Source organism: Suncus etruscus, chromosome 18, assembly GCF_024139225.1.
Source record: "Suncus etruscus isolate mSunEtr1 chromosome 18, mSunEtr1.pri.cur, whole genome shotgun sequence".
NCBI classification, from domain to species: Eukaryota; Metazoa; Chordata; class Mammalia; order Eulipotyphla; family Soricidae; genus Suncus; species Suncus etruscus.
The window spans coordinates 24426482-24442865 of record NC_064865.1 but is presented as its reverse complement, the minus strand read 5'-3'; the positions used below and the strand labels follow the sequence as shown (position 1 = coordinate 24442865).

The 16384-nt window shown below is 38.0% G+C and overlaps 1 protein-coding gene across 1 annotated transcript in view; it reads right to left on the bottom strand.

Moving 5' to 3' along the window:
• The window catches only part of SYNE1 (spectrin repeat containing nuclear envelope protein 1), a 578994-nt gene that overhangs the window by 67868 nt on the left and 494742 nt on the right, over nt 1-16384 (bottom strand). The window contains exon 129 of the mRNA XM_049765309.1: nt 2460-2618. Coding sequence (XP_049621266.1) covers nt 2460-2618 — 159 coding nt within the window. The remainder of the gene's footprint in view (nt 1-2459; nt 2619-16384) is intronic.

Below are 16384 nucleotides of genomic sequence, written 5' to 3'. Positions count from 1 at the left end.
AAAATAAAATAAAAATTAAATATATCTATACCATCTCAGCCCTCATTTTATTCATTTATTTACTTAGCTTTGGGGCTATACTTGAATATACTCAGGTTACTCCTGGCTTTGTGCTCAGGGATCACTCCTGATGGAGTTTGGGGAGCATATGAGATGCCAGAGATCAAATTCAGAGTTTAACCGCATGCAAGACAAGTACCTTACCTGCTGTACATTTGCTTCAGCCTCTGTCCCTCATTGTAAAGGTTTATAATAAAATGTAATGATATTAATATTAGATGATGGCCTTGAAGTTTTATTTTTTTGCTGTCTCTAAATATACAAAATATTTTTCTAATAACTATTTATATTTATTTCAGAATAAATAAAATTACAATTCATTAATTCATTCAACAAATATTGACTGAGTTTTTAAGGGAATTCAAGTATACTTGTGTATGTAGGAGATAGAGATATGAACAAAAAGACAAGTCTCTATTCCATAAGGGATTACCAATTACTGAGTTTCCATTCTAGAGAAATAATGAAAAGCACACTGTATTTCAGCTGGTGAAATGTGCAATGAGAAACATAAAGTTGAACAGTTCAATAATAATATGGAAATGCTATGGGAACCATGAGAAATATAAATGCATGTAAACTTGCTTAGTTTTATCTAGATAGAAAATGTTATGGGTCATTGCAAATACATAAAATAGTTTAATAATTATACATAACAAATATAATAGGCAGCTAAAATTCTCAGATATGTGGGCCAGAGCATGCTCAGTGGGCAGGGCGTGCTTCCTGCAAATGACCATCCTGGATCGAATCCTCAGTCCCCATCTAGTTCCCTAAACTCTCCCAGGAATGATCCCTGAATTCAGAGCCAGAAGTAATCCCTGAGCGTTGAAGCATGTGATCTCCAAATAAACAATACAAAACAAAAACCAAAAATCCCCCCCAATCCCAAACAACTCCTAGGTAACTTTGTCCCTGATACTATCTATGAATTATGTTTTGCTGAGAAAAATGACAGTTTGTTGACTGTAAATCTCTTCTTGGTGAGAGTAGAGGTATGGGCCATACCTAGAGCTATGCAGGGACTATTCCTGACTCTGTGTTCATCAGTGATTTCTGGTGGTGTTTGGGGGACAATATGTGATGCCACAGATTCAATCCAGAGTCACAGCCACCTGTCACAAGTTCATGCAAGGCAAATACCTTTCAATCTATCTCTCTCTGGCCCTAATCCTAAAGCCAGAGATGTGTCTCATATATAACATATAGAAAGCCCCTGGGGCTGGTGAGGTGGCGCTAGAGGTAAGGTGTCTGCCTTGCAAGCGCTAGCCAAGGAAGGACTGTGGTTCGATCCCCCAGCGTCCCATATGGTCCCCCCAAGCCAGGGGCAATTTCTGAGCGCTTAGCCAGGAGTAAACCCTGAGCATCAAATGGGTGTGGCCGAAAAAAGAAAAAAAAAGAAAGCCTATGGTTTCATCCAAGGCATGGCACCATCTGCTGCAAGCTGATGGGAAATAGCTCCAGGGCATGAACACTCCCAGTAGGGCCCTTCCCTAAGACCCAATTAAAAACAAACCAAACAAAACAAACAAAAATTAAAAATACTATACAGTATAGTATACTATATATACATACTATACTATACTAGTATAGTACATACTATAGTACTATGCATATAGTACTAGTATATAGTGTATATATGTATATAGTACTATATGTACTATAGTATATATAGCACACAGTACTATATATACTATATAGTATAGTATATACATACTAATATAGCATATACTAGTATAGTATAGTATATGCTATATACTATACTATATATACATATATATCTGTATATGTATATATATATATATATATATATATATATATATATATATATATATATATATATATATACTATGCTGGCCTATTTTTCATGTTTAGAGTCATTAATAAGCTGACATATAGGTGGTTCCATGGGTAGAAATTACAGAGCTCATTTCTACTTGTAATAGAAAATCTTGCTACAAAACTTTCCTGGAAACTGTTCTTGGCCCTTGCTCCTTGGGAAACCATGACCTAAAAAGACAGTCAATCGTTGCTCATCCTGCTTTATATATATACACACACACTATACACTATTTTTAAAATACAGTGTACAGTATAGTATACTGTATTTTAAAAATACAGTATAGTATTCCTATGGAACAGGTAACTACAACCCCTAAATAGTGATCACTAATAATAGCAAATAATCTGTTTCATCACAAATTCAAAATATTTTCTTTGCTTTGTATACAATTACAACACTTAAGATGCCAATTTATTTTATAGTGGAAAGAGACAATGTTTGCAGTCGAGAGCTCCTTGCACAGGAACATAATTATGACTAAGGTCATCTAACATCCTCATGAAAAGTAGACATTAGCACCATGCAGAGTGAAACATCGGGGGCCAGTTAATCATACCTTTTTCAGCTTCTCTATCATATCCTCAATGAGAATATCTCCGTTCTGGGAAACTTTGCTTTCCATCTGTGTCAGCCATTCGCAAAGCTCTTTATTCTTTTCACTGAAGACTGCCCATTCGTTCAATCTCTCGCTTACTTGCTGTCGCCTTAAGGAGAGCTGGAAAGAGTCAAATGGGACAATTGAGGACAACAGCAAATCTGCCATGTTAGGTGAACAAGAAGACTTTAAAAAATTTAGCTGGTAAAATAACTTAAAAAATAAAAACAAGGGGCTGGAGAGATAGCATGGAGGTAAGGCCTTTGCCTTTCATGCAGAAGGTCATTGGTTCGAATCCCGGCATCCCATATGGTCCCCTGAGCCTGCCAGGAACAATTTCTGAGCATAGAGCCAGGAATAACCCCTGAGCACTGCCGGCTGTGACCCAAACACCAAAAACCAACCAAAAAAAAAATAAAAAAATAAAAACAAATACTTTTCAGTAAAAAAAAAATTTTAGCTTTAGCACCGTGACTTAAAATATTGCTGATGATAGGGATTCATGCATATGATGTTCCAATAACATAGCATCCACCAGAATATCCCCCCCCCCCTCCACTGCTCAACATATCCCTACCTCTGCCCATCATTCATGGTAAACTCAGTTCTCTAAGACCATTTCTCAGGGCTGTTGCCTTCACCATTTGTCATTTCTTTACTATGTTTCTTTATATCTACCATATGAAGATGATCATATTATGTGTGCCCATCTCCTTCAGAATATGTTCACTCAGTGGGATACTCTCCAAATCTATCCACATGGCAGAAAATGACATGACTCATCTCTTCTTGAAGCCAAGTAATACTTCACTGTGAATGGAAGCCACTGTTCCCATAACCAATCATCAATCATCTCTTAAATCTAAGCTCCCCTCTTGGGACTCCTTTTTGCCCAAGAAACGCAACATAAGCACTGACAGAAATAATTCAGATTCATGAAAGGTTGGTTCCATGTTCAGAAACCTTTTATTGTTGCCAATTTGGGGGTGGCCACTGATTTCACTTGCACAGACCCCATCTGGGTTTGTTTGTGACCCACAGTTTAGGAAGTTAAGAAAGCAGGATGAGCAATGGTTGACTGTCTTTTTAAGTCATGGTTTCCCAAGGAGCAAGGGCCAAGAACAGTTTCCAAGAAAGTTTTGTAGCAAGATTTTCTATTACAAGTGGAAGATGAGCTCTGTAATTTCTACCCATGGAACCACCTATACGTCAGTTTATTAATGACTCTGAACATGAGAAATAGGCCAGTCACATTTACAGCAGCTACATCCTCTGGGAATAGCCAGGATCTGGAAGCAACCCATAAATGATTATTCGGTTATTAAAAAAAAAGATAAAACCCTTTATTAATTTAAATAATACTACAGATGGATCTCAAGGGTACTGCTATCATGTTTAGAGAATTGGACTCAATGACAAACACAGCATGATTTCACTGAAATGTGGGTCACAAAGAACCAAAAACAAATGAACTAAATAGAAGAAAAATAAATCTTTAGATTAGAAGACTAAATTAGTGGTGAGCAGATGGAAAAAGGAAAGGAAGATGGGTATATCAGGCCAGCTACATGGTGAAGAATGGAATTTTATTTTCTGTGCAGTCTCTGCAGAAATAGATTTACAATATTGTCTTATAATGCAAAGCTACCTCAGCTATTTTTTATTAAAATAAAGATTCTAAACAATCCAGCTTTAGATTACAGTGAGTTCAGTATAGAAATGATACAGAATGAAAGTACACTTTTGCTGGAAAAAAAAAAAGAAATAAACTAAATTGAGAAAAGACAGGGGGAATGATGGGAAAAATAGAAAGAAAAGGAGATAAGGAAGGGAAAGGAGAATCAATTGAGTCAGTTTTTGGGATGGTGCAGATGGACAGAGCTGAAATTCAATTGTGGCACTGACAACTGCATTCTGGAAACAAATTATTATATTTTTCTTCTAATTTCTTGCTCTTTGGTGCTTTATTTTCCTAGTAGTTTTATGAGCTATAATAAAACTATCAAACAGCTTGCAAATTTATCTGTACTATTCTATGTTTTTATATGGATTTTCATAATCACCCACAAATTCAGAATATATTCACATGCATGCATGCATGCACACACACAGATATACATAGACACAGACACACACACACACACACCTTATTCCCATCACCAATCACTTTCTATTACCCTCCCTTTCCCAGCATTAAACTACTTCCTGTCAATATAGATTTGTGCAGTCTAGATATTTCATATACATCAAATACTATAACACAGTCTTTTCTGACTTGCCTTTTTCATGTGGCAGCAGGAATCAGTACTTTACTTTCTTAATTGGTCAATTTAGTTTTTCAGATAAACTTAGCACATATTTATTTGCCAATTCACTGTTGATAGACATTTAGGTGGTTTCCATTTAGGGGTTGCTATGAACATCACACAAAAGTGTGTTTCTGAAAATGTGTTTCAATTCTCCAGAAGAGATACCCAGAAGCAGAATTCCTGAGTTAATGATAGCACTACAGATTATTTTCCAAAGTGATGCTACCATTTCACACTTTTGCTATGAAAGTGAAGATTCAATTTTTTCACATTCTCACCTACAGTTGTCATGATCTACTTTTTGATTACAGTCACTACTTGAATGAAGTGGTGACTCACTGAAGTTCTTCTGATTTGCATGTCTTGATAACAAGTAATATTAAAGATCGTCTCACATTTCGTGGTCATTTGTGTATTTTCTCTGAAGATACACCTAAATCCATCACCCATTTTTAAAAAAGTGAGGCAATATAATATAAGTACTGTTACAAATAAAAATTCAAGAATTCCATGTTGCTTAGTTACACTTTACCAAAGTATCAGCTCCCCTTTATCATCCCCTCTGACTCCTCACTCTTCGCTTAGCAGACTCAGCTCTATAGGCAAACTCTCAAGATTTATTATGGATGGCCATTTTTACAATGCCTTATTTGCTCCATTTTTTAAGTTGGCTTGTCTCTTTATTATTAAGTCATAATAGCTCTTTATATATTATAAAAACTATGGATCTAATTTTTTATCTCTAAATCTTGATCTTTTCTCATAATTATATGTTTTCTGACTTGATAATATTCTTTATTTCAGTGCTGGTTGAGACACAGAGATGTTTCTACTTAAGAATGACTATTGGGCCCGGAGAGATAGCACAGCGGTGTTTGCCTTGCAAGCAGCTGATCCAGGACCAAAGGTGGTTGGTTTAAATCCTGGTATCCCATATGTCCCCCGTGCCTGCCAGGAGCTATTTCTGAGCAGACAGCCAGGAGTAACCCCTGAGCACCACCGGGTATGGCCCCAAAACCAAAAAAAAAAACAAAACAAAACAAAAAAAAGGATGACTATTAACCATGTATAATGATATTAAGTTATAGAAATATGACCCCTCTTTTTTACAGTTGGTCTTTGTAGAACAAAGTCATGGTGATGATGGCAAAACATCCTGTCACATTCCTTCTATGCATTAAATATCACCTCAATTATATGTATATTCCACATCATAAATTTATGATGAAAACTTTCAGACATACAAAAACCTTGAAAGAATGGTAGGAAACATATGTAATATATTCTAGACACTAGCACTGTTAACATTTTTGCTGGGTTTTTTTTTTTTTTTGCTTTAATACACATGATTTTGCCAGCAATCTATTTTTACTTTTTTCTTTTGAGAACAATGTGAATTACAAGTCTTTCACAGTTATATTTAAGGTCTCAGTGACAGTGAATTTGGGCATTTCCACAACCAGAGTTGTCCGCCCTCTACCCCTGTTCCCAATATGCAACCCACAACTCCACACTTAGCCCCCTGGATTGCTAGTGTAACAGGTCCCTTTTGTATATAGCTTGGTGTAGTTTGGGTCTCGTGATTCTAATGTCATTGACTTTGGGTTGGGCATTTAGGTCTGATCATTTTTTATTTCCACTCAATGCTCAACGCTCTATTGCTTTGCCCCTGGTGTCATCCACATTTTTTTTCTCAATTTTTAGGAAGCCATAGAAATATGAGGCAGAACAAGATGATTCAAATTCTATGGTTCTCGTTAAAAAAAAAAGTGGATGGGAGCCACTGTCTACAAGCTATAAAATATAAATTTAAAAGAAGAAAAAAGAAAAAAAAAGAAAAAGAAAATAAAGCAGGAGAGCTGATATGGCAATATATATTATATATATATATTTTTTTTTATTTTGCGTAGGCACAGTAAATATTGGGAACATTAGAAAGAAATTCCCGTGGTTGGAGAGATAGTACAGCAGTGGGGTGTTTGCCTTGCACGTGGCTGACCTGGGATGGACTGAGTTCGATTCCTGGCATCCCATATGGTTTCCCAAGGTTGCCAGGAGTGATTTCTGAGTGCAGAGCCACAAGTCATTCCTGAGCATTGCTGGGTATGGCCTCAAAACCAATCGATCAATCAATCAATCAATCAATAAACTGCCAAGAAAGAAAGAAAGAAAGAAAGAAAGAAAGAAAGAAAGAAAGAAAGAAAGAAAGAAAGAAAGAAAGAAAGAAAGAAAGAAAGAAAGAAAGAAAGAAAGAAAGAAAGAAAGAAGAAGAAAGAAAAGAAAGAAAGAAAGAAAGAAAGAAAGAAAGAAAGAAAGAGAAAGAAAGAAAGAAAGAAAGAAAGAAAGAAAGAAAGAAAGAAAGAAAGAAAGAAAGAAAGAAGAAAGAAAGAAAGAAGAAAGAAAGAAAAGAGAAAGAAAGAAAGAGAAAGAAAGAAAGAAAGAAAGAAAGAAAGAAAGAAAGAAGGAAAGAAGGAAAGAAAGAAGGAAAGAAAGAAAGAAAGAGAAATCCCCTTGGCCTAAGAGATACAGGGTGTCTCCAACCTTGAAACATATGTCATGAGACCAACTACAGGCTCCAGACATGTTCACTATCAAACCTTAAGGTCTTTCTCTATGGTCCCAGAAAATATTCTGCTCAGTTGTGGTTGTCAAAGTCAGTCCTCTGTAATTAGAGATCCTGGTTTTTGCACAGATCTTAGGATAAAGTCTAAGGTAGAGTCTTTATGGCTCCAGCTAAAGTTCTGCTCAGTGGCAGTGGTTGCAGTCAGTCTTTTGTAATTAGTGATCTTGGTTTTTGCACAATCATTTTACTTTTTGATGAACTATAAACTTATTTTCTTCAGAAAATAAGAAAGAAATTATTGCTATTGCTCTTTACTGCCTAGTTAACAATTCTGCCAAGTGCTGGCTCTCTTCATAATTAGATAAATCATATTCAGGGTCTCATACAATCTGTGATTCTACATCTAAGAAAGGAGGGGTGATATGGGATGCATGCTGGGAACAGGGGTGGAGAGAGGACAAGATTGGTGGTGGGAATGGCCCTGATTCAATGTCACTATGTACCTAAAATACTACTGTGAATGATTTGTAATTCACTTTGATCAAAATAAAAATTATTAATAAAAAATAAACATCATTATACAACATAAATATCTTGAATACAAAAGTGTAAGCCTGCAAAAAAAAAGATGAGTGAGACTATAAATGAGAGAAAGAGAATGTCTGTCTCAAATATGGGCAGAGGGAGGGAAAAGAGGGAGATGGGGGCATTGGTGGTAGGAATGTTGCACTGGTGAAGGGGGATGTTCAACTACAATCATTTTTGTAATCATGGTGTTTAAATAAAGATATTATTAATATCAATAACATATTATTATTAATATCAATAAACATATTATTAAAATATCAAAATATAACTGGGTGGCACTAGTAAATCTATGATGCATTTATCTGTTAGTATAAGGCTGCTTGTTACTGTAATTTCTTTGAGGCCCCCCAAATACAGGTGGCAATGAATTAAATAAGGTAGATACTGAAAGAAATAGAAAAAGCCATGGGGGAAAATATTAAATACCATTTTTACTTCAAAGCTACACCAATGCTGAAGGTGAGATCACACCTTTAATGACCCCTCTTCTCTCTTGAACTCTGACACAGTGTTTTGTGTTTTTCTGTTGAGACTCTAGGATTTTGAACTCTGCAAGATAGGACTGTTTCTCAGTTCACAGAGCAACAGAAAAGGAGTGTGGCTGGTATTTAAAAACTGTGGGAGAAATAAGTCAAAAGGAGAAAGACAATACCAGAAGCTTGCACTAATTGGTGGTCTATAGAAACAAAGCAAGAGAACAAAGTCCAATGACAACAAACTCTAAAATTCAGACCATCAGCTGAGTTGCCAAAGAGAGAAGGATCATACTGTGATAATAGTGTATCCCAAAAGCATAAAAAGTATTTGCAGTCATTAGCCACTATGACCTCAATTAAATACACACACACACACACACACACACACACACACACACACACACACACACAATATTGTATGTGATAAATGCTTAAATAATCTCAGCCCATGCTGGGGTTTTCTCTAGGGAAGAAACTCACTGCTTTGTAGCCACTGACAAGTACTGACTAAACCCTTCCAAGTGTGAGGCAACTTGAATTGGAAATCCATCATTTTCTCCTGCAAATATTTTGATCGCAACAGCTTGAAAAGCTCCCAGCAATTACAATGATGATATATTCGTGTCCTATCTAGAATTACACACAGATCTACAAACCAAAACAGGAATAAAAGCAAATATCACCTAAAAGTATACACAGACAATGTAACAAGCCTCTTGGGAACTCTATTGGCAATAGAATCCACAGATTTGATTCTATCCACAAGTTTTGCTGCACAGATTTCACTTACACCACTGCATCCTCCTTCTCCACGTGTCCAATTACTCCTAACTCCTCACCAGCTGCCTCGGTGGGTCCAGGAAGCAGCTCCTGGCTCTCTCATGAAGTGAGGAGGTCATGTTTATCTCAAGTTGTTAACTTTGAAAAGGAGATGCATACCCGTTATTTCCTCTTGTGGTTTCATACTTGGTAGAAGATCTCCGGAAACATCAGTTCAAGAACAAGTAACTAATTTCTGATACAGTCATCAAATAATTGCCTGATAGTTATGTCCAGACCCTTCTGTTAGTCATACCTAGAGTTTACATAATTTTATTTATACTGAAATGCTGTGAGAGGTATATACTTAAATTTTAGGCTGAAAATCCCGAGTAGAGTTTCCAGAAATGCTACAAGTGTTCAATTTCCTGTTACTTTACTAAAGAAAAATATGCCCATTTAAGGTGCAAAGAATTAATTGCTTCATAGCCAGGGATCATGTGATCCACAACTTTCAGAATCTATTTGCTAACAACCGAGCTATATATAACTCAGTTAACCAAGTTTATAGCCTATAATTGTTCCCCACTCTTTCTTTGATTCAGGATTACAGAGATCCAATTTTCACATGATAGCATGCAAGTGTAAGGAGCAGAATGTGATGGAGATACAAGTATATATGTATAAATATAGATACATAGCCTTCACTTCACATAATTACCCGTTTGTGTGTGTGTGTGTGTGTACACGCGCGCATGCAGGTGGTTAGGATGTTTGAGCTCCAGATGCTCAGAAACTTGGAACTATATACCAGTATCTTATTAACTGCCGGAACCATGCAGCACATTTTTCCAATTGTAGATATGGTCATCTTGTAACTGGAAGTGTGTAATTTTTACAACTACTTTTTGAGCCACACTCAGCTGTCCTCAGGGAATATTTCTGACTCATGCTCAGGAATCATTTCTGAGGAGCTCAAGTAATTATATGCAGTGTCAAGGATTGAACCAGAGTCAACTGCATGCAAGTATAAGTTATATAAGTATAACCCTTATACTATCTCTGGGGTTTTGAAAGTGTATAATTGTGTGTCTTCTTGTACCTGGAAGTTTTGAGTTTGTTTATCTTAGCATTTTTACATAGAACCAGAATTCCACAAAGCAAAGAGTACTGCCTAATCAGTCTCTCAGAATTTCTGAATATTCAGGAACCTTGTCATGAGTTGACACCTAGAGAAACTTAAAGATATAAAAACAAATGTCCTCAACTGTTTTTTAATGGCTCACAATGCTTCCAACTACTTAGTTGCTCTAAGCACTGCAGACATAAAGAAAGCCCCAAGTGGTCATTAAAAAGTGTTCACAAAGCCTTATAAGACTAGCTGTTCTAGACACAGTAAAAAAAGGCCTTCATTCTCCAGGGCCTCACAGCTGTGAACTCCAATCAGAAACAAAAAGAAACAGAGAAAAGGGGAAAGCCATAGTCATATGAAGTGAATCATCAAAAGGAAAATGGCAATTCAGAGGAACTAAAAAAATTAGAGGGTCTGAGAATCTTGAAAAGTGCCTCAAAGGCACTTAAAGCCTGTGAAAAATGATGTGTTAGGGCAGAGTGGTAGCACAGTGGTATGGCATTTGCCTTGCATATAGCTGACCCAGGATGGATACAGATTTGATCCCTGGCATCGCATATGGTCCCCTGAGCCAGGAATGATTTCTGAGCACAGAGCCAGGAGAATCCTCTGAGCTCTGCTAGGTGTGGCCGAAAGAAACCAAAAGAAAAAAAAAAAAAGAAAAATGATGTGTTAAAAAACTAGAGGGAGGTGCCAGAGAGATAGCACAGCTGTAGGGAATTTGCCTTGCATGCAGCCTACCAGGAAGGGACCTGGTTTGATTCCTGGCATCCCCTATGGTCCTCCAGCCTGCCAGGGGCTATTTCTGAGTGGAGAAACCAGGAATAACCTCTGAGTGCCACTGGGTATAGCCCAAAAACCAACCAATCAATCAAGTTAAAAAAAAGAAAGAAAACCAGAGAAAAGGGGATGCTAGGGATGTTTGGGTCAGGAAGGAAGAATGACCTGAGCAAAGATTTGGGTAGGAATATTCATGGTAGGTTTAAAAGAAAATGGTGGGGGGCCAGTGAGGTGGCGCTAGAGGTAAGGTGTCTGCCTTGCAAGCAGTTTAATGCCCCGGCATCCCATATGATCCCCCTAAGCCAGGGGCAATTTCTGAGTGCTTAGCCAGGAGTAACCCCTGAGCATCAAATGGGTGTGGCCTCAAAAACCAAAAAAAAAAAAAAGGAAAGAAAATGGTGGAAACCAACAAGCAAAGATCTCTGAAGCATCACAGAATTCACTAAGCCAGAACATGAAACCCAACTACAAAGTATTTCCAGTAACACACTGCAAAGTATTGAGTCAACAAGTAACACTAGATATTTTTTGTTTTTAAGCAAAAATACCTAGTTCATCAACATAACAAGATTGCTGTGATCATTTGGTCTCTTCTCACAATATGTTGGTCCCTTCTCACAATATGAAGCTCACCACAAAGAGTGGTGAGTGAAGTTAGGGAAATAACTACTATACACTAAAAACTATCATGACAATCTTAATGAGTGAGAGAAATAAAATGTCTAGAAAGTAGAGAAATTACTTAGTGGGCTTATACCTGTTTGGTCTTGGTGCCTCCATTATTTCCCCCTCTAGTTGGGGGGCGGGGCTAGAAAGATCAAGTTATGTGGATTTGTTTGAGGAAGAGAAAGGTAATATAATGGGGTAAAAATCAACTACGCTGACTATGAGCGGAGTCATTCTAGAGGCTCTCCTCCTTGGTTTGAGAGACGATGGGGAAAAGAAGAAGGTGAAACACCACAGCAGCCCCTGGGGGGAAGAGCGGAGGATATGGGAGGCAGAATGGGAGCGGTTGTGGGAGGATAATTTGGTGGTGGGAATCCCCCTGATTCAATGTAAATATGTACCTGGAATATTACTGTGAACGATATGTAAGCCACTACAATTAAAATAAAAATTATGTTAAAAAAAAGAAAAGAACACCCCTTCTAGCCCCCCTTGTATTTAGGCCAAGGCTTTTCCTTTCCATACCCCCTATATTGTGCTGGGCCTATGCAAATAATTGCCATTCTAACACCTTCTTTGCTGTGCTCCTTAGACTCATCCTTAATAAACTAATGTATTACGATCAATAGTGTCAACAATACTATAGCCTTTAATGTTAAAGGAGTTACATAAATTTTGTGACTTTAGATTGCTTTGTGTACTGCTAAGAAATGTTATAATGTACTATAATATGGGGACTTGAGGGACAAAGTGCACAATGGTGCATGCGTTTTGTTTTACTTTTCTTATTGTTTTTTGGCTGAAAATGAGAATTGTGTTTATGGGTGATTGTCTTCCCACTGTAACTTCACCTTGTCCTCTCTTTGTATCTTTGTCTTTATAAAAATAAAAATAAAAAAAAAGAAAAAAGAATTAAGCATCAGACAGCAAAAAACAACAAAAAAAAAGAAAGTAGAGAAATTAATTTTGAATTTGTCATTGACCTTACATCTTTTATATCATTCTTTTTCAAAGGTTTTTGTTTGGAGGGAATTGTTCACACCTTGACCAAGTGTGCTTCTAAGTTTTCTGGGTTTCAATCTAGAAACAGAGAGTCATTTTCCTAACAAAAACTACTCCTTCCTTCCTTCCTTCCTTCCTTCCTTCCTTCCTTCCTTCCTTCCTTCCTTCCTTCCTTCCTTCCTTCCTTCCTTCCTTCCTTCCTTCCTTCCTCCCTCCCTCCCTCCCTCCCTCCCTCCCTCCCTCCCTTCCTTCCTCTCTTCCTCCCTCCCTCCCTCCCCCTTCCTTCCTCCCTTCCCTCCTTCCTCTCTCCCTCCCTCCCTTCCCTCCTTCCTTCCCTCCTTCCTTCCCTTCCTTCCTTCCTTCCTTCCTTCCTTCCTTCCTTCCTTCCTTCCTTCCTTCCTTCCTTCCTTCCTTCCTTCCTTTCCTCCCTTCCTTCCTCCCTCCCTCCCTCCTTCCTCACTTCCTCTTTCCTCACTCCTTCCTTCATTACACCTAACTGTACTCAGGACTTATTCCTGGTCTGTGCTCAGGCAGGCTTGGGGGACCATATGGGATACTGGGAATCAAATTCAACAAACCCTTTTCTGGTTGAATTCTCATTCCAATCCCCAAAATTTGTTGTTGATGTCAAGTCAATTAAGGGACCATAAGCCTTGCACATGCTCAATCCAGGTGCAATCCTGGCACTACATATGGTCCCCTTCTCCCTATTAGAAGTGATCCATGAGCACAATGCCAAGGACAGACCCTAAGCATCAGTGGCTGTGGACCCCCCCCCCACAAGTGTGCATGACTCTGAGTTTCTTTTTTTCCCCTCCCCCAACTCTGAGCTTCGTAAACTGTTTCCTGCTGCAGAATGATGGGAATCCTGGAGTCAGAAAAAGTGAAAGGAAGAAAAGTAGAGGGATATAGAGCTGAACAACAGGTTTGAAATTGAGAAAGCAATTCTTTTTTTTTTTTTTTTTCCCTGAGGCCTAGGTTCGAGGATCAGGATCTATGAATCATATATTGCTGTTGCAGCCTCTGGGGCCAGTGTCTGCCATGGGTTGAGCAGAGAAAGCAATTCTTACGAGTTCTTATCCTGAAATGCTCCTCCCAATGGAGTCTGCTTTCTCTCTGCCTTATACTCCACCAGGCTTCAAAGTCACCGGACCAATCTGTCTTCCCATTCTATCACCTCAGCATCCAGTCCAACCATTTTCAAGGTATAACACATTGCAGTGAGGTAAATATAAAATCATTTAATATTTACATATTAACAGAAATGTAAAATGATATACATTTCATATAGTAAATATGAAATAATCTCCAGTAAATATGCAGCTCAAAGGAGCCAGGGAGATAGTACAGGGTTAGGACACATGGTTTGAACACAACTGACCGAGATGCTATTCCTGACACCATTAGTCCCCAACCACCATCTATTGTAGCCCTGGAAAACTGGGTGTGGCCCTCAGGGTCCCCAGCACCATAGACCTGAGCAGAACATCTTTGGGCCTTTCCATTAAAACCACAACCAGAGGCATGTAACATGAAGCACCCTCACCTGCCAATTGTTTAAAAGTCCAGCTTTTATGAGGCCCAGAAGGATAGGTCATGGTTGAAAACTTGCCACAGAGAGTGTGGGAGTGGGGCTACTAAGACAATGATAATTGAAAATGATCACTTTAGATAAGAACTAGGTGCTTAAAGAAGGTAAAGTGATATGCATCACCATAGCAAGTGCATTGATTACATTTAATGATATTGTATTTAAAAAAAAAGAGTGAGCAAGAGAGAGAGAGAAAAAAATATCTGTCATAGAAACTGGCTGAGAGGAGATAAGGGGGAGAGGAACTAGTGACATTGGAAATGTGCCCTGGTAAAGAGATGGGAATTAAAACATTGTATAATTGAAACTCAATCATGAACAACTTTGTAACTGTGTATCTCACAGTGATTTAATTAACTAATTAATTAATAATTAAATAAAATCAAGATCTGGTGCACATGTACTCCCTAAGCTCATGTATATGATATTCACATGCACATGTTACCCACATCTCCTCTCTTGAGATGTGGACTTCGATGCTTTCCTACTTTAAATCTGGGCCATGCACCAGGGCTTTTTCTTAAGTACATTACTCTTTCTCTCTTCTCTCTCTTTCCATCCCTCTCATCCTTTCCCCTGGATTTCAAAATAAAACTCCATTTTCACTTAAAAAAATCCAACGATAAATTTTCATACAAATCAACAGAATATTTCCCTTGTAAGATTTATAATTAAGGGCTGGGAAAGTGGATCAGAGGCAAAGCACATACTTTACACAATGACAAACTGGACTTAGTTCCGAAAAAATACAAGATTTCCAGTTTACCCAGGAAGTACCAATAGGCATTTCATTTTCTTTTTTATTCTTTATAGTGTCTTTGTGTGTGTGTGTGTGTGTGTGTGTGTGTGTGTGTGTGTGTCTGTGTGTGTGTGTGAGGGTGCATGCGTGTGTGTGATGTTGGAGATTGAACTCAGGACCTCACATATGCAAAGCTCTATTACTGGTTCTTCTGCATTGAATCGAATATCAACTCAATTACAAACTGGATGACAAGGCAGCACGAGCTTATTAAATTCACAATTAGTTAATGTGGTGATTCATTGAATGAATAAACAACATGGATAAATAGGTGCTAGATATGATGATCAAGGTACAAAAAGGAATGCGAGAGGTGAGACCCCACTTCTTAGAGGGAAGGTCCTCACAGCCTCACAGCACAGTCAGTGCTGGTGTGGACTTGGGAGCCTTTCTTGTTATTTTTTAGATTATTATTTCTTTTTTAGTATATAATTAATATCTTTATTTAAACACCTTGATTACAAATATGATTGTAGTTGGGTTTCAGTCATGTAAAGAACACCCCCCTTCACCAGAGCCACATTCCCACCACCAATGTCCTAAATCTCCCTCCTCCCCACCCCACTCCTACCTGTACCCTAGACAGGTTTTCTTCCACTTCCCTCATTCATTCACATTGCTTTGATAGTTCTCAGTGTAGTTATTTCTCTAACTGCACTCACCACCCTTTGTGGTGAACTTCATGTCGTGAGCTGGACCTTCCAGCCCTCCTCTCTTTGTCTCTGTGGATTCTTGCAAAAATGTCTTTTATTTTTCTTAAAACCCATAGATGAGTAAGACTATTCTGTTATTTTTTGAATAGTTTCCTAGACTCCCCCACCCTACCCCCACTTCATTTCCAAATCAAAGCCCCAAAGTCTAATTTATCTCTTTTAAGATATAGTGCATAGTAAACAAGTGAAGGAAGTAAGACTAACAATGCCACACATCTATAAATTACCAGGAAATAACCTGTCAATCAGCAGTAGCAACAAATGTTTCATGTGCAAAACCAGTTTCATATTTAATAATTATGCATTTTTCCCCTACTAGATCCACCTTGGTGAATCATATCTTTGAACCACCAACCTGATCCCCTTAAAAACATATGCCTTGGGGCATAGCACATTTGCTATGCACATAGCACATGGCTGAACTGAGTTCAATCCTTAGCATCCCATATGATCCCCCAAGTCTGCCAGGAGTGATTTCTAAGTGCAGAGCCGAGTAATCACTGAGTGC